Source organism: Chiloscyllium punctatum, chromosome 25, assembly GCF_047496795.1.
Source record: "Chiloscyllium punctatum isolate Juve2018m chromosome 25, sChiPun1.3, whole genome shotgun sequence".
Taxonomy (NCBI): Eukaryota; Metazoa; Chordata; class Chondrichthyes; order Orectolobiformes; family Hemiscylliidae; genus Chiloscyllium; species Chiloscyllium punctatum.
In genome coordinates this window covers 71964120-71982457 of record NC_092763.1, presented here as the reverse complement: position 1 = coordinate 71982457, position 18338 = coordinate 71964120, and the positions used below count along the sequence as shown (strand labels likewise).

Below are 18338 nucleotides of genomic sequence, written 5' to 3'. Positions count from 1 at the left end.
CTTGGATCAGTGCAGCAAGGAGAGGTGGTGGTATAGGGGTAATGTCATCGGATTAGCAATCCAGAACGCCTGGTGACATTGGTTTGAATCCCACATTGGAAGATGGTGAAATGCGAATTCAATAAAATCCAGGATAGATAGCAGGCCTAACATTGACTGATAAAAACCTGCAGTCCTTTCCTAGGTATGGACCACATGTGACTCCAGACACACAAGCATTATCTGTCTGGACAATAAATGCCCACATCCCAAGACCAAATAACAAAAGCTCCAACAGCACTTAAGATTCATGGCACCAAGGCAATCACTTTGATTGGAATTACATCCACTACCCCCACCACTGATGCTCAGGAGGAGCTGTGTGAACCATCCACAAAGTGGACTGCAAAAAATCACCAAGATTCCTTAGACAGCGCCCTCCCAACACATGACCACATTTAGTGTCCATCTAGGAGGACAAAGGCAGCAGATACATGGGAAAACTAAGACCTGAAATTCCCCTCCAAGTCACTCACCATCCTGACTTGGAAATCCATAGTCAGTTCTTCACTGCTGCTGGGTCAAAACCCTGGAATTCCCTCCATAAGGGCATTGTGGGTCAATCTACAGCACATGAACTGCAGCAGTTCCAGGGGGCAGATCCCCAGGATACACAATAAATTCCTGGCCACATTCCATAAATTACAAAAACTGAATTCAAAGATTCAAGATCATAACCTTCATTTTTAGGTAGGTCAATTAAGTAGCTTCTGGTATATGTGTCCGAATTGAAAATGTTTATTTTTGTTTACAACGTGTATGCACTTTTGCAAATTTGCATTCTATACAGTACTTTGTGATCTCTTACACATTCTTGAATGCAGGCACTTGGCTCATTGTTTGCTGATGTTTCATCTTGAATTATTTTCCATGGCTTCAGTGGTGGCATCCCATCGCCTTCCACTCTTGGGTCAGGCAAGGCACAGGTCCCAAGTCTATCGCAGCCAGAACAGGAACTGAACCCACACTGCTGTTCTGAACCACATTATCTAGTTAACTGCACTAAGCAGCACCTACCCCTCCCACTTAAGAGTATCCTGCACAATCCGTGCTCCAAGTTAGAAGAGTCAGAAATTAAAGCTTAATATGTTGACAGAAATATTGCAAAATCTGGAGTGTTATATTATTGTTGATTTTTATTTCACAATAACTAGACAGCATATTTGACTGTACAGGACACATACAATATAGATAAATTTTGTACACTGTTTAACTATAATCAACTTGTCAAAGTTCAGTATGCGAAAATGTGTCTTCTATTACTTTAGATAATGTTCCATTATTATGTATTATCAACATTCCTGAATCTATAGTTAGTAATTTGACCCATCATAGGGGAAAGAAAACACAATGCTATGTTAAAGGCAAATGTCCTGAGTATAATTAAATGATCAGAAAATATATGGACAAGCTACAAATGGTACACACCAGTGAGGGTGAAATTTCTGCATTGAAAAATTTACAAAAATGTCAATGGATGTTGAATATTGCGTTCCAACTTAAAACACAGAAGTCACCATTTTCACGGAGGTAATGAATGCAAGAATTTCACCCCCTTGCAAATAGATTCTGGTCCACTCTGTAGTAGCAAAAGCATTATTGTCAAGTAAATCGGAGACAGCCACAAAAAGGACACTGACTCAGAAGAAACAAAATAGAAGTGCATTTGGACCAAACTATGCTTAAAACCCAAGTGTGATGTTGAGATTTTTTAAAACAACATGCTTTGATTTATTCAAGCATGATTGATTATTTTAACAATTAGCAGTCATGAAAATGGTTTAGTGACCATTAAAAGCAATTCTTGTTCAATTGCATACCTTCTATGAAATTAAGTGTACAGTGTGGTAAGTGAACATTCAATAGTGATTAACAATAGGGTTGCATCACATTGTTAAGGGTTTCTAATTCTAATGAAACTTCCTCCCCTCAGGTCTCACCAATCCCAGGAGAGCCCCGTGGACGTTTAATTTATTCCCATTTACTTATATTTTCAGTTACAAAAGCCCTTTTTACTGTAAATCAGACACCCATTTCAAGGGAAGATGTTTTCTTTGAGGACATTAAACAAAATGAATACATAAGTCAGTAGTCGCAATGCATTATGTGCAACATACAGGAACATTTCAGTCTAAAATTTCCACTCCTTGCAATTATACAACAGGCTAGCAAAATTCAGACCAACAAGATAGAAGTATCTGAATACTAAACAGTAACAAATGTGACAGCAATGCTGCTTGGCCACAAAACGTAATTTGTAAACATTAGCAGATTCTGTGAGCATCAGCCTTAATGTAACAGTTTAATCTGTCATTAATTCAAACTTTAATTAACAAATGCTTCATAACCCACAGAATAGAGACCTTTGGCTATTTAAAAGGGAATATGTTCCAAAATACAGATCAGCCAAAAGTAAAATGCTTTACCAATCTTGACTTTTGACAAATGCTGTATATGTGGAATGCTTAACCAATGTTAAAATAGATTATGCATTGCAAATATTTATTACTGAACTGAAGTAATTTATAATATTCAATTCAAACATTTTACATTAAAGCATTTTTAACCGAAACAATAACAGTGATCTAACTAAACCAAAAATAGAAGAGAATGTGCCATCCCCAAAAACAATCAGGTGCAACAAAAAAATTCAGGGAACAACCATTGAGGGACAGTGGCATAAACTTCAACTGGCCAAACTCTTCCTTAATGCTGGTCATGTATATCTGTCTCCAAGCACGTAAGACGTCAACATGTAGCAATGTCTGATGTACTAGCAAAAATCACTCCAAAGGTGGTGTATGTAATGTTTTCAGCCCCAGATTACGGCTTAGGTCTTGAATGTAGATATGGCCTAATAGACTAAAACAATTAAAGTTCAACTGCAAACAGTAGGAAGTTGAACTAAGTTTGAGAAGTAGAATAAAAACTCAACGAATTCAAGCAGATGTAAATTTTTCAAGGACAAACAATTTCTCTGGTTTCCCTGGTGCAGTGATATAATGTGTAAATGGCAGAAACCAGAAAGCATCTAAATCGAATCAAGTCTTCTGGAATTAAATTTGGATATTGTACGAATTTTGAAGAATTATTTCAAGTGTGCTCAATTTGTGATAAATCTGCAAGAACAAATTTGCATTTATATAAAGTGTTATGTCCTCAGGATGTTTAAAGCACTTCAGTGCCAATTAATTACTTACTGAAATGCAATTACTGTTATGCATCTAAAGTTGTGCATCAAATGAAGCACCACAAACAGCAAAGAAATGAACATTGACCAAAAGAACTCCCCTAGTGCTCTTAGAATACAGCGTGGGATCTTTTACGTCTACATGAACTGGTAGAGGAGCACTTGATTTAACATCTGTTCTGAACGCCTTCAACAAAATGACCCTTCCTTAATCGTGAAAACTGTCAGCCTAGAGCGTACCAGCAAGTATTCATGCCCTTCCTATACGGTGAGTTTTGCCAATCTAGCTAGATTCTCAATATCACCTTTGATTTCCCTAAAAAAGGTGAATCATGGCAAATATTTTGCTGTCAAAAATACATTCAATGAAAAATAGCTCCAATGCAAAAGACATAGGTGAAAAGCATGAAATTAAAATAAAATTGATCAAATTTGATTTGTGTAAATGGAACTGAAAAAGTCGGTGAAGAATCATGTAATAAGCCTATGTTACTGAAAGAAACATTGCACTAAAAAAAAAATTCTGCTTTCCTAGATAATACATTTGGAACACTAGAGAAAATTGTTGTTGGTGCTACTCATAGCATCCCCTTGTTGACTATTTCAGTAAATACATGGTAATTCTCAATGAATTAACACCTTTGGCAAAATATCAGACAATTGTTTGGCGAACATATAACAATGGCAACTGTAATTTTCAGGTTTATGAAGGACAGTGCTTGTCCCCCACTGTTATTTTCAGATCTGCATTGCACAGAAGCAAATTGGTTAGAGGAAAAAAATAAGTAGCTGCTAAAATGCTTCAGATAGTCATCTATTTCCAAACGCAGTCATACTACCCCATTAAAAACAAAACATTTGTACAAAATCCTAAACCTAATTTCACTTAATATCAGTATAATAGTTTTAACGAAATGAATAAAATGATCAGCATTTTCAGGTACGAGTAGTTTAATTTAATTCATATTTCTTTAAATTTTGCATTACCTTTTTAGCTCCTCAAAGTAATACAAAAATAAATGGGGGAAATACATTGGCCAATTACACAAGCTCATAAAATGCAGGTGTAGAGAACGACCAGGAATACAGGTGTTTGCTTAGGGGATCATATTAATTGCAAATGCTGTAGGGAAAGACTGAATTCCAGTCAGGGAGAGATTAAAACAAAGGGAGAACTCAACTTATAAAATATTAATAGAAATAAACGGATAACTTTTATATTTATATTTTGATACTGAAAACAAATGCATAAAAGGAGGTGGAGGAATTGACCAGCTGCAGTCATGCAAAAAGACACCAGGGGGCTGAAATTCAGCTGGAACAGCAGCAGATCATGAGGAAATCGAGATTCAGTATTCGGTACCCTGGTGCAATGTAAAGCAGGTTGTCCATTGCCCACTATCACCAGTTTGAGATTCTGTGCAAGATCAACATCACTCCCATATTGTTTTCAAAATCTCTTCTCGCCTTCTGCTTTTGCTTGCCACAGACCCTACAAAAGCTCCATTTATACTACAGTACTATTTTCATTTGCTAGGGATCACCAAAGGAGCAAACTATACATGATCAGTAACTTGCAGTAAAAGCCATACATAAACTATTTGTGCAACAATCAGTTTTTTTCTGGTCAGTTCTTGCAGCAATCCGTAGAGCTTTCATCGCTGTCCTCCAAAGACCCTCACTACTCATATGGATTTGAGATGAATAAGTCCACTGTTTACTCAGCGATTGAGACAGTCAGCGTGACTACAGACTGAAACAAAAAGAGCAGGACAGTAACCCTAAATAAATGGCAGCCTGCTACCACTCAAACAAAGGCACAAACATCATTTAGAACGCCATTTATCAAAATATCTTTAATTCACTTTTTGTAGAAAGAGAAATTATAGTATTAACATGCAAATAAATCAACAACCCTAGCCAGCATTCTTTTAACATGCTGCAATATAGCTTAAATGAGTTTTTTTTTAAAGAGTCTCTAACATAAGCAGTACTGCAAGTATTTGGAATTGTCCATGCACACATCTCAAAGCATTGTCTGAGAGTGTGGAGATACTGGCACTGGAGAAGATGAAGGTGACGAATTGGAGACATGGGGAAGTATTCCTGTTGGAGTGTCTGAAATCTGCAGCTCCTCTAGCTTCTTCAGCAACTGCTCCCGTACAACCAACAGCTCCTTGTATCGCTGTTGAACTGGGTCCTGCTACACAGAGGAGACAAGAGAGACTGTTACCATATAATATTAATACTTATACAGTCAGAGTTTCACAGCACAGAAACAGATACTTTGACCCAACTCATCTATGCTGACCAGACATCCCAAACTGACCTCGTCCCATTTGCCAGCATTTGACCCATATCCTGCTAAATCCTTCCTGTTCATGTATCAATCTAGATGCCTTTTAAATGTTCTCTTGTGCCAGCCTTCACTACTTCCTCAGACTGCTGATTCCATACACGCACCACCATCTGAACTGCGACGCTGTAAGTCAGAAACAAGAACAGGGGTTGCTGGAAAAGCTCAGGAGATCTAGCAACGGCAGAGTCATAGAGATGTACAGCATGGAAACAGACCCTTTGGTCCAACCTGTCCATGTCGACCGGATATCCCAACCCAGTCTTGTCCCATCTGAAGAGAAATCGAAGTTAACGTTTCAGAAAAGATAAAGGGTCACCGGATCCAAAATGTTAACTTTGATTTCTCTTCACAGATGCTGCCAGACCTGCTGGGCTTTTCCAGCACACTCCATTACCACCCGATCTCCTACCTTCAAACCAATTCCGTATCTCATTGGCTAGCTCCCCTGGATACCATGTGATCTAAACTTACTGACCAGTCTACCATGCAGAACTTTGCCGAACATTTTGAAGTCCACATAAACAATGTCTACCATTCTCCCTTCATCAATCTTCTTTGTCACCTCTACAAAAAAAATCAGAGAAACACTATTTCTCACACACGAAGCCACACGACTATCCCTAATCAGCCCTTGCCTTACCAAATCAATGTAAATGCCGTCCCTCAAAATCAAACCCCCACCAACCTATCCTGATGTAAGGCTCACCAGTCTGTAGCTCCTTGATTTTTCTTTACAGCCTTTAAGCAACAGCACCACATTAGCCAACGTCCAGTCTTTCAGCACCTCATGTCGTTATCAATAATGCAAATATCTCAAGAAAGAGCCCAGTGATCTCTTCCCCAGCTTCCCTCAAAGATTTGGGAAATGTCTGATCAGTTCCCAGGGACATATCAACCTTTTATTTGTTTTAAAACCTCCAGCATCTCCTCTTCTGTAATATGAATTCTTTGCAAGACATCACTATTTCCTCAAGTTCCCTCGCTTTCATGTTTTTCTTCACAGTACATACTGTCGCATACTATGTGTTTAGTATCTCACCCATCTCCTGTAGCTCCACATATTGATGGCCACAGTCTGTAGTTTCACATGTTGATCTTTAAAGGGGCCCTATTCTCTCCCTAGTCACTCTTTTGCCCTTAACGTATTTACGGATTCTCTCTAGACTCACTTTAACTCTATTTGCCAAAGCTATCTCATCTCCCCTTTGTGCCCTCTTCTTTTCCCTCAAGTATACTCCTGCTGCTGGATGAGCACAGCAGTTCAGGCAGCATCCAAGTAGCTTCGAAATCGACGTTTTGGGCAAAAGCCCTTCATCAGCTTTATTTCTGATGAAGGGCTTTTGCCCGAAACGTCGATTTCGAAGCTACTTGGATGCTGCCTGAACTGCTGTGCTCTTCCAGCACCACTAATCCAGAATCTGGTTTCCAGCATCTGCAGTCATTGTTTTTACCTCTATACTCCTACTGCGCTTATACTTCTAGGTATTCACTCGATCCCAGCTGTCAATACCTGATACATTCTTCCTTCTTTTTCTTGGCCAAAACCTCAATTTCTCTAGTTATCCACCATTCCCTACACCTACCAGCCTTACCTTTCACTAACAGGAACATACTGTCCCTAAACTCTCATTACCTCAGTGTTTAAGGCCTCCCACTTCCCAAACATCCCTTTTCATGCAAATAGCCTCCTCCAATTAACTTCTGTAAGTTCCAGTCCAATAGTCAACATTGGCCTTACTGCAATTTAGAAATTTAACTTTATGCTCAGTTCTATCCAATTCCATAGCTATTTTAGAACTAACAGAATTATGATCAGTTGCCCCAAAGTACTCCCGCACTGACACCTCAGTCCCTTGCCCTGCCTTTTTCCAACAGGTCAGGTATTGCCCCTTCTCTAGTAGGTACATCACACAATGAATAATAAAGTTTTCTTATGCACACTTAAATTCCTCCCCATCCAAGTCCTTAACACTGTGACAGTCTCAACGTACATTTGGAAAGTTAAAATCCCTTATTATCACCCTCTTATTCTTCCTGATTTCTGAGATCTCCTTACATATTTTCTTCTCAATTTCCTATGTGGTGGCAGTGGCGGTGGAGGTTTATAATACAACACCAGCAAGGCGATTATCCCTCATTTTTCAGTTCCCCTCATAACTTCACTTGAACATTTCTGAGGAATATCCTAAGTACACAATAATATCCTCCCTAATCAAAAGCATCATCCCCCCTCCTCTCTAGCCTCCCTTTCCACACTTTCTATAGTATCTAATCCCAGAACATTAAGCTGACAGATGTGCCCAGCCCGAGCTATACTCTGTAATAGCTATCTTAGGCCCACGCGCCCAATCATGCCCTGAGTTCATTTGCCTCACCTGACAGGCCTCTTGCATTGTAGTAAATGCAGTCTAATTTATTTGTCTTACCTCATTCTCTAGGTAAAAACAATGACTGCAGATGCTGGAAACCAGATCCTAGATTAGTGGTGCTGGAAGAGCACAGCAGTTCAGGCAGCATCCGGGGAACAGTAAAATCAAAGTTTCAGGCAAAAGCCCTGAAACATCGACTTACCTCATTCTCGGCCAAGCTCTTGTCTGACTTGACTATTAGACTTGCGCCTTTTACCTGCTGTGCGAGCCTCAACGTTTTCTCACCATTGCTTTGGTTACCAGCACCACCATACCCCCAATCTCACCCACGCAACCCTTTTGTTTATAGCCTCCCAAGCTGCATTTGCAAATCTCACTGCAAGAATATTGGTCCCCTTCAAACACAGAGGAGTTAACTCAGCATTGATGTCCCTCTTACGGCTGCAAAAAGATCTGTCTGTGCCCCAAACTAGAGAGTCCCCTATCCCAATCGAATGTTTGAAACCTGACATACCCCTCATTACAGTAGAGGGGGTCATGGTAACAGATGTCACCACCATCCCACCTCCCCCAACCATGGGGTATCAAAACCAGGCATACCTGTTTGAGATGGAGATAGATAGCCACAGGAGACTCCTGCACTATCCGACTACCTCTCCTACCATTCCGAGCGGTTAACTATCTACCTGCTTCTATCTGCAGTTTCTCCACTTTCCTGAAACTGCCATCCATCACACCCCTTTTCTCTTGTAAACTTTTCATTGGTTGGAGCAGCAGTTAGAGGCAATCCATGCATTCCAATAGCATTCTCAACCAAACACACAATTACTGCAGACAGTCTCCAGGAAGATTCATCATCTCCCACATCTGACAGGAAGAGCACATTAAAAAAAAAGTGTGGCACTGGAAAAGCACAGTCGGTCAGACAGCATCTAAGAAGCAGGAGAGTCGACGTTTTGAGTATAAGCTCTTCATCATGGAATTCCTAAAGAGCTTACGCTCAAAACGTTGATTCTCCTGCTCCTCGGATGCTGCCTGACTGGCTGCGCTTTTCCAGTGCCGCACTTTTTGACTCTTATCTCCAGCATCTGCGGTCCTCACCTTCTCCCAGGAAGGGCACATCACCCAACTAAAAGCCACTTCCGCCCCTATAATTATCCACAGATCCAGAAATTACCAAACAAACAAAACACACTTTCTTCAAAAACACAGCATTAGCGCACTCTTACTGCTCAAAAAACACTGCTCTAGGCTAAAGAAAAAATGCTGGAAAATCTCAGCAAGTCTGGCAGCATCTGTAAGGAGAGAAAAAAGAGCTGACGTTTCGAGTCTAACTGACCCTTTGTCAAAGCTAAAAAAAGGGAGAAACAGGGAAGTATTTATACTAGGTAAAAATAATGACTACAGATGCTGGAAACCAGAGTCTAGATTAGAGTGGTGCTGGAAAAGCACAGCAGTTCAGGCAGCATCCGAGGAGCAGGAAAATCGACATTTTGGGCAAAAGCCCTTCATCAGGAATACAGGCAGAGTGCCTGAAAGGTGGAGAGATAAACGAGAGGTGGGTGGGGGTGGGGAGAAAGTAGCATAGAGTACAATAGGTGAGTGGGGTGAAGGTGATAGGTTGGGGGGAGGGTGGAGTGGATAGGTGGAAAAGATGATATGCAGGTAGGACAGGTCATGGGGATAGTGCAGATCTTGAAGTTTGGAACTGGGGTGAGATGGGGAAGGGGAAATGAGGAGACTGTTGAAGTCCACATTGATGTCCTGGGGTTGAAGTGTTCAGAGACGGAAGATGAGGCCTTCTTCCTCCCGGCGTCTGTGGGCGCGGCGGTGAAGGAGGCCCAGGACCACCATGTCCTCAGCAGAGTGGGAGGGGAAGTTGAAATGTTGGGCCACAGGGCAGTGTGGTTGATTGGTGCAGGTATTTACACTAGGCTGAGAGAAGGTGAGTATTGGCTCCAGTAGCAAAAGGAGCAATAAAGGAGGTGATAATGGCAGTGCATAGAGAGATTATAGGGAGATTAGGAGCTGTGAATGACCAAGTCTGAAACCAGTGCTAGGTGACAAAATATGTGAGGAATGGGTGAAGCAGAGGCAAAATGGAAAACAGGGGAAAAAGGGTAGCAAAGGGGGAAGAGGAGGGGAAAAAGGTGACAATCGAATGGGGAGCAAGAGAAAGAGAGACAAATCAAGAAATAAGAATACAGAACAGTGAAAATTTTTTTTTAAAAAAGATAAAGAAAATAAATGAAATAAAATTACGGAGCAGAATGAAAACAGAGGGGTCGAGATGGGGGAATCATCTGAAGTTGTTGAATTCAATGTTGAGACCGGCAGGCTGTAACGTGCCGAGTCGGAAGATGAGATGCTGTTCCTCCAGTTTGTGTTGAGCTTCACTGGAACATTGCAGCAGGCCAAGGACAGACATGTGGGCATGGGAGCAGGATTGTGTGTTGAAGTGGCAAGCCACAGGAAGGTCTGGGACCTGATTGCATTCAGACTGAAGGTGCACAGCAAAGCAATCACCCAGTCTGTGTTTTATCTCTCCGATATAGAGGAAACCACATGGGGAGCAACGAATGCAATAGACCAAATTGAAAGAGGTACAAGTGAAACGCTGCTTAATCTGAAATGAGTGTTTGGGGCCTTGGATGGTGAGCATGGAAGAGGTAAAGGGGCAGGTGCTGCACCTTCTGCGATTGCATGGGAGAGGGGTTAGGTGCGATGGGAAGGTGCCGTGTGGGATGGGAGAAGTGTTAGGTGTGATGGAGGAGTGGACTAGGTTGTCTGGAGTGAACGATCTCTGCGGAATGCAGACAGGGGGAGGGAAGGGAAGATGTGTTCAGTGGTGGCGTTATGCTGGAATTGGCGAAAATGGAGGAGGATTATTCTTTGCATGTGAAGGCTGGTGGGGTGAAAGGTGAGAACAAGAGGAACCCTATCCTTGTTCTGGGAGGGGGAGGGAGGGGGTGAGGGTCGTGGTGCAGGAGATGGACCGCAGGCTGTCGAGAGCCCTGTCAACAACTGTAGGTGGGAAGCCATGGTTGGAGAAGAAGGAGCACATATTAAGAGCACCACTTTGGAAAGTGACCTCATCAGAACAAATGTGGCAGAGGTGAAGGAGCTGAGAGAAAGGGATAGAGTCCTTACAGGACGTAGGGGGAGAAGAGCTGTGGATATTAGTTGGTAGACTATTGCCAGAAATGGGGACAGAAAGGTCAGGGAAAGGAAGGCAAGGGTCGGAGATGGACCAGGTGAAAGTGATGGAGGGTTTCAGATTCCAGCATCCGCAGTAATTTGCTTTTATCCACTGCTCTAGGCTAACTTAATACCAATCCTTAACATTACAAGTTCCTTTTAAGATAGGCTTGCTTTGGTTTTTTTCTGATAACGTTCCAAAAACAATGCAACAACTTGTGTATGAAAACCAGCAAATACCATCCCAAGGAAGTGAGTAAATCCAGGTGAGCACTGAAGAACCCTCAAATACAATGGCAGCTCTTCCAGCCATGATCTCCCGTCCACCAGCTTTTCTTCCCACCCCCTCCCGCCCCTGTGACTTTAGTCACGTTAAAGCAGCTATGTCGTTTGTTAATAAGCAGTCATTCACTCCCTCCAAACTAATAACATTTCTAGTGAATGCTGAAACCTTTTATCACATTGGGATTCAGTTCAACAATGGTTTGTCATATGATAGACCACATTCTAAATATGATACCAGCTGGACACCAAAGCTCAATTATTGCTTGCATCCCTTTAAGTTTTATGAATTTCTGTTTCTGGGTGAATCATATCAATATTTACTGTGCAAAACGAAACTATTTGAATTCTAAAAAATTCAGCAAGTGTTAGAAATTTGAAATAAAACTGAACATATTGGAATACCCCGCAGATTCAGCAATCTATGTGAAGAGAGCCACAGAGTTAGCACAGCAATACTGGATAGGATAGAAATAAAAAATGATGTATCCAGAATGTCAGCAGTACTCAAATTAGGAACAATACTCAATCCAGATAGGATGCATCCTCGCTTTCTGAGGGAAGTATGTTTGGAAACTGTGGAAGCTCTAGCCTTCCTGAGATATGGAAATAATACCATAGGGTTGCAAATGTTTCATTCACTCAAAACAAAAGTAATAGGACTTGCAATTTTAAGCTATTCATCCAAGCACTGGGACACTCATTTAGTGAGAATATTCAGTGATAAGAGTAACTACTTCCAAAAGAATTATCTAATTAAATAAAGTCAGCACAGATGCTTTGAGCTGAGTCCTAACAGAATTCAGCTAAGTATCATTTTTGGTGCATTTCATGGAGGGTTTCTCTCAGTGAGACCTAGCAAGTTTTCATGCACTATCAACCCAAATTCACTTCATTAACTATACACTATTCCCTTATAACACCCCACTCATTATATTCTCTCACCACAGGTGGAGAGTCTTGCCACAGCCAGAATATCACAGCATCCCTGGCTCGATCTTTGAAACTCAGTTGTGCATCCGGTTAAGCACCGGAAGTCCACAGCTGCCCTTCATCAGGTTGCAAGGAAACAGCAACCACAGACCAACACTTTTCAGGACAGCCAGGTGGCAGGGCTGACAGTTCTTTACACATGCAGGTGCATATTAACTGTTAAGTACCAAACCACACAATTTACCTGTCCTTAGCCATATCCCACCTTACAGCTCGAAGTATCTGCCACTCTTTCTTCCATGCCCAGCGTAGCCCAACATCTTCTCATTGTTAAATGCGGGACCATCACATACAGAAAGATTACAAACGTTCACTTTTATTCAGCAATAACGAAAGCTAAAACAAACACAGACCACATTTCTCTTTGAAGAGAAATAGACTGATCTTTCAACAATTTCACAGTCAATAAATGATCACTGCACCCAACTCTTTACTATTGCCTTGCAGTGATGCACTCCATGATGCAAAGGATGCTGACCACCACCCAACCCCCCCCAATCCCCCGCCCAATGTCCTCTTCCTTATTCTCATTAGGCTGAAGCATTCTCTGCCTGTTTCAGCCTCCCCAACATTCCCTCTTTGCCTGCGCCAGCTGTGCAGAGCACAGCATGGGAGGATCATGTGGCACACTCTGCCTAGAACGTACTTCAACCTACTCCCGCACTGATCCAACCAGCCATTCCACATCTACAGCAGGCCCTCTGCCTGCTCCAGAGTTCTGGTTGAAGTACAGGTTGTTTTATATCCAAGCTCAGCACAGTCAGGGTTGGTAATGGAGTCTTCAGCCATTATTGCAGATGGGTAGCCCTGGTCTCCTAGTATCATCCTTGTAAGGTGTCTGGCACTTGAAACACATGAGAAACATAAAACATTCTCAAGGATAAAGACATCATGGCACCTCCCACAGAACCTGGGCACAGACCTCCAAAGTGTGATGTCGATGATCATAGATGACTTGCACATTGATGGAATGGAACCTTTTTCTATTAACGAACTCAGCTGCATTATGATAAGGCACTCTGAATGCGTACACAGTTTATAGCACCCTGCACCTGGGGGAAATGAAGTGGTGGTGCTGGTGTTGGACTGGGGTGGACAAAGTTAAAAATCACACAACACCAGGTCATAGTCCAACACAATCTAGGTTTGTTCAATACATCAGTTGCATGACACTATGATCTTGTGCTATAAATTCTGTGCCTTATTATCCTGCCCCACTAGCTACCTGACAAAGGAGCAGTGCTCTGAAAGCTTGTACTTCCAAATAAACCTGTTGGACTATAACCTGGCATTATGTGATTTTTAATTTTGTTCACCTGAGGGAAGGCAGCAATGTTGGCATAGCCTACTACCCAGGCTCCAGTGTGGACCCTGTCATGGGAAACAGATGAAGTGATGTGATGTGACACAATGTGCATCAGTAACAGCCTTGATATACTTGTGGATTGAGGAGTAATATCTTCTACACAGGTCCCCAGTGGCTCCTTGGAATTAGCCAGTTGTATAAATGTTAAATGTCGCTGTCACCTTTATGGCCACTGGGATAGCAAGGCCACCCACTTTTTCAAGTCACAGGTCCTGCTCCAGCCGTTGGCATAGTTCTGTAACAGTGACCTGGGGCATCCTTAATCTGCAATGACATTGCACCTCACTCATCTAGAGAAAATGGCATCAAGGATGATAGACACGGGGCCTCTTGCAGCTTATGTGCATCCTGAAGGGTCATTCAGCTGAGACCTTACATGGAAGTCGGTCAGTATCAGCCAGGGGGATTGTTGCTGGTCTTTAGTCAACTGGCACATCTGTTCCTCTATTGCAGTGCAGTAACTACAAAGTTATCTCTGTGAAGCAGAAATATCAATCTGTACTCTGTAATAATGAACAACATGATTGAGATTGCTTGTGACTAGCATCTGAAACCCATACATTTGGGCACTGCATGCATTTCATATGCAGGATGCTATGATTACAGACGACTTCGACCTGTACTATGCAAGTGTGTGATTGATGTAACCGTCCCTTGAATGGCCTCATGTCAATCAGAAATGGAACCCACCCATTGGAACAGAGAAAAAAAACACTGACTCGGCCTATTTCGGGGGTGTGCCGCAGCCATTTCCAATTTGCATTTTGCATTTAGGAGTCAATTGAACATGGAAGGCAAATGTAGCAATGTTCCTTGCCTCCTGGCATTGCCTGGACACCCATCAGTACTGATCCTCTTGTTACCACATACCTCTTGACACGTTTGCAACTTACATCATTACCCCGGACCCCAGGCTATGGTTTAGTCACACCCTACTAATGCAGTCCGCAGTCGTCCTGTCATTGTCACGACCACTAATAATGCCCCCTCCTGCTGTATCCCATACATTATCAACTTCCTCCTTTACATGTTAAATTTCTCCCCTTATACCCATTTCGCCTCTTCACCATCCCTGGCTCCCTCTGTATTCCAGACTGCAGCTTCCAATTGAGTTCCCCATTTCACTACCACAATAGAAACCCCTGATAAATCCCCTTGACTTTCATTTTGTTGACCTCGAGGACTGGCCAGTACCCATTTCTGACTGACTTTGACAGGCAACTCCAACTATGACTGAGTGGACCCATGACTGACCTGTTTGCTCTTCCATGACTGACATATTTCAACTCCCCTGATTGTACACAATCAATGTGCAGAATGGATTATGGCCCACACTCTGGACTGTAGTGAAATGAGCCCCTTGGCCACATCTAACTCAAACAGATGACTAACCATTGGATTGGGATTGGCAATGACTTGGACTTAATGTACATCCTGACTGACCCCACTTTGTCTTAAATGAGGACTAATCCCTCATGGTACATGGCCATTGGACCAATGCACATGCAATGTATTTACCATGTAGGTTACTGGTACATGTTATAGGTGAGAGATTTACATAGCACTGTGCTGCACAGCAATGTGTCAATCCCTTTGACTGATGACAGCTGACAATTGTGACAACCTTCCTGGCTTTGTGCTTGTACTCACGCGCAAACTAAGACATTAGGTACTATGAGCCTTTAATGTGTGGATGAGGGGGAGAAGTGCAAAAGGCAAAACAGGGATATTGTGATCAAACTAGAGACAAAGTGAGTTCTAAGAGAACAAGTGAGCAGCAAGAAGATTCAGCCTGATCCAATCCATAAGACTGGTGCCTGACCGCTGCATAAAGATTCCATGCAGCAGCTTTCCATTGAAAGATGCTGGCGCATTCCAAAATTCAGCATTGAGGTGCAGAGCTGCACTGGAAGTGAACTGAAGATAAGCTGTGGGAGTGTGATGAGGCTAGTTTGGGTCAGATGCTAACATCCATGGTCAGGGAGTGCACATGGTCACAGTTTGGGGAGTGTACCCTAAGATGCTGATGACTTGTACCAAAGTGGACGGCTGGTGGAACAGGCAGCAAGCTGGGGTTGCCAGGTACTCACGCTGATGTTCATGTCAAGAAATGTTGCCATCTAATTTCTAGTTGGGAGAATGGGAAATTACATATTAATGAGTAGTGAGATAGAGATATTAATGCATGCAAATTCATACAAACATGGCTCTCGCTGCTCAAAAGCAAGAATTTTGGCTATTCCCCATTTGATTGGAAAATAGGACCTTTTGCTCTCAATATTGAGAAGCTCCTCGTTGGCCATTTCCATTTTCCCAAATTTCTCACCATGGCCCATGTCGTCAGGGGCTGAGAAGATTCTGGGAGAAAGTGAGGACTGCAGATGCTGGAGATCAGAGTTGAAGAGTGTAGTGCTGGAAAAGCGCAGTTGATCAAGCAGCATCCGACGAGGTGAATCAACGTTTTGAGCATAAGCTCTTCATCGGGAATCTTCATCAGAAGATTCTGTTCATTGTATCTTTATTTCAGATTTCCAGCATTCCTGGTATTATGCATTCCGTTTAAAACATTTTTTTTGATTTTCCACTCAAATCTGTATGGCATTTTCACTTACCATAAAAGATATACCCAGAAACAAAACAAAAATTCTCAATATTTCTCAAAAAGCAATCTGAAGGAAGCAGGGGACATAAACTGTTTTAAAAGATCTTAAGACTTTAAAATACAGAGGTGTAAAGTACAAAAGCAACAAAATGGTGGCAAATATTTATAAAACACTGGTTTAGCCTCAGCAACAGTCTTGCATTCAATTATGAACACCACTTTTCAGGAAGGATATTAAGACTACAGAAGGTTTAATAGAATGGCCAGGGCTTAGGGGCTTAAATTAGGTGGAGAGGCATTCAAGTTGTTCCCATTAGTTTTAATACAGTAAAGCAAACCTATTATTTAGTGCTGCAATTTGCAAATAGCTTTGATGGAGTAAATATGGCAGAGGGAGTGACCAAAAGTGATGAGCAAAAGAACTAGAGATGACAGGAGGGAGTATTTCTTTTTAAGGGGAAAGGCTAGGATGGTCTGAAATGAACTACTTGAAAAGGTGGGAAGGAGATTCAATAATAAATTTCAGAAAGATAAATTCTTATGGGGGGGGAAATGACAGGGCTTTAGGGCAAGATGAGGCAACGGATTAACTGGATAGCTCTTTCAAGGAATTGGCACATGTACAATGGGCTTAATATCTCACTTGCTGTATCATTCCTTCTGGGAACATTAACAGCAGAGATAGGTCTAAGCTCCACACTTCAAAAAAGGGCAATAATGTCAATGTTAATTAAGGAACCGAGGGGCCTAGAGGTGCAAGGGCACCAACTACTGAAGGTGCCAGGACATATTGAGAGTGTAGTAGGATCTGGGTTGAGTTCCGTAGATATTTGAATTCAATAATTATATAATTAAAACACCAGTCTAAAAGCAAACGTGTACACACAATATCAGCTGTTGTTAAAAGACTGATATACTCATGTCCTTTACGGGAGAAAAACTGCAGTCATTCCCTGGTCTGGCCTATATGTAACTCCAGATCCACAGCAAAATGGTTGACTCTTAACTAACCTCCAGACAACTAGGGTTGAACAATAAATGCTAGCGATGCCTGCATCCAACGAACAAATAAAAAATGCGTTCTGGTTCTTTCAAAGTCAGGAAGGATGTGAGGGTCATTAAGAAGCTGCAGAGCAGATTGAATAGCATGAAACAGGATTTTTCCCAGGAATGGGAAAATTTAACTACAAACATTAGTTGGAGCTGTTCTCTTTGGAGCATAAGATGTTATGATACAGCATTTAAGATGATGGGCAAACACCTTCTTACAAAATGAGTCATAATGATGGTGTGATTTCAAAAGGAGATGAAATGAGCACTTGCAGGCTTTAGGGACAGAGAGGCGGAAAGGAACTGAACGGATTATTACACAGTAAGCCAGCATATGTTGGGCTGAATGACCTTCCTCTGCACCTTAACTGACTTTATGAATGATGTATTCTGCACGAACATTCTTTGCTACAGAGGTCATGACAAAGGCTTAACTACAATTCCATTAGCTGAATTCATAATCTCTCATTGGTTGGGTGCCTTCCAGATCAGAGAAAATGGCTAATTTGATCAGCTTTCTCAGACTGTCAAAACTTTTGTGCCCTTATCGAAGGACATGATGCATGACAAGAAATAATTATTTGCTTCAATGAGTCAATGTTTCTATTACATACCTGCTGCCTGAACCAAGGATTCCATCGGATGTAGTAGTTCACCCAGAGATCTAGGTGCCGCATACTGGCAACTGGATAGAGCACACGATGTTGGTCTTTTGTATAAAAGGGATTGATGTACTTGTCCATTTCACTGTTCACATAAGACCATAAGGACACCGTCCTTTTTCGCAACTCCTTGAATCAATATAAAAAATGACTTTTAACAACTTTTGTAGAAACACAAAAAAAAAGTCAGAAGTATAACATCAGAAGCAAATCTGATTATCAACTACC

The 18338-nt window shown here is 41.8% G+C and overlaps 1 protein-coding gene across 3 annotated transcripts in view; it reads right to left on the bottom strand.

Annotated features, from left to right (window-relative positions):
• Window positions 1-1155: 1155 nt before the first annotated feature.
• mtm1 (myotubularin 1) overlaps window positions 1156-18338 on the bottom strand; it is a 160470-nt gene continuing 143287 nt past the window's right edge. For 2 of the 3 annotated variants that reach the window (XM_072595538.1, XM_072595541.1), the window contains 2 exons: window positions 18063-18239; window positions 1156-5432 (listed from right to left, as the gene is read on the bottom strand). In XM_072595538.1, coding sequence (XP_072451639.1) covers window positions 5256-5432; window positions 18063-18239 — 354 coding nt within the window. In that variant the 3' untranslated portion in view covers window positions 1156-5255. The remainder of the gene's footprint in view (window positions 5433-18062; window positions 18240-18338) is intronic. The other variant, XM_072595539.1, reaches the window with a different exon arrangement.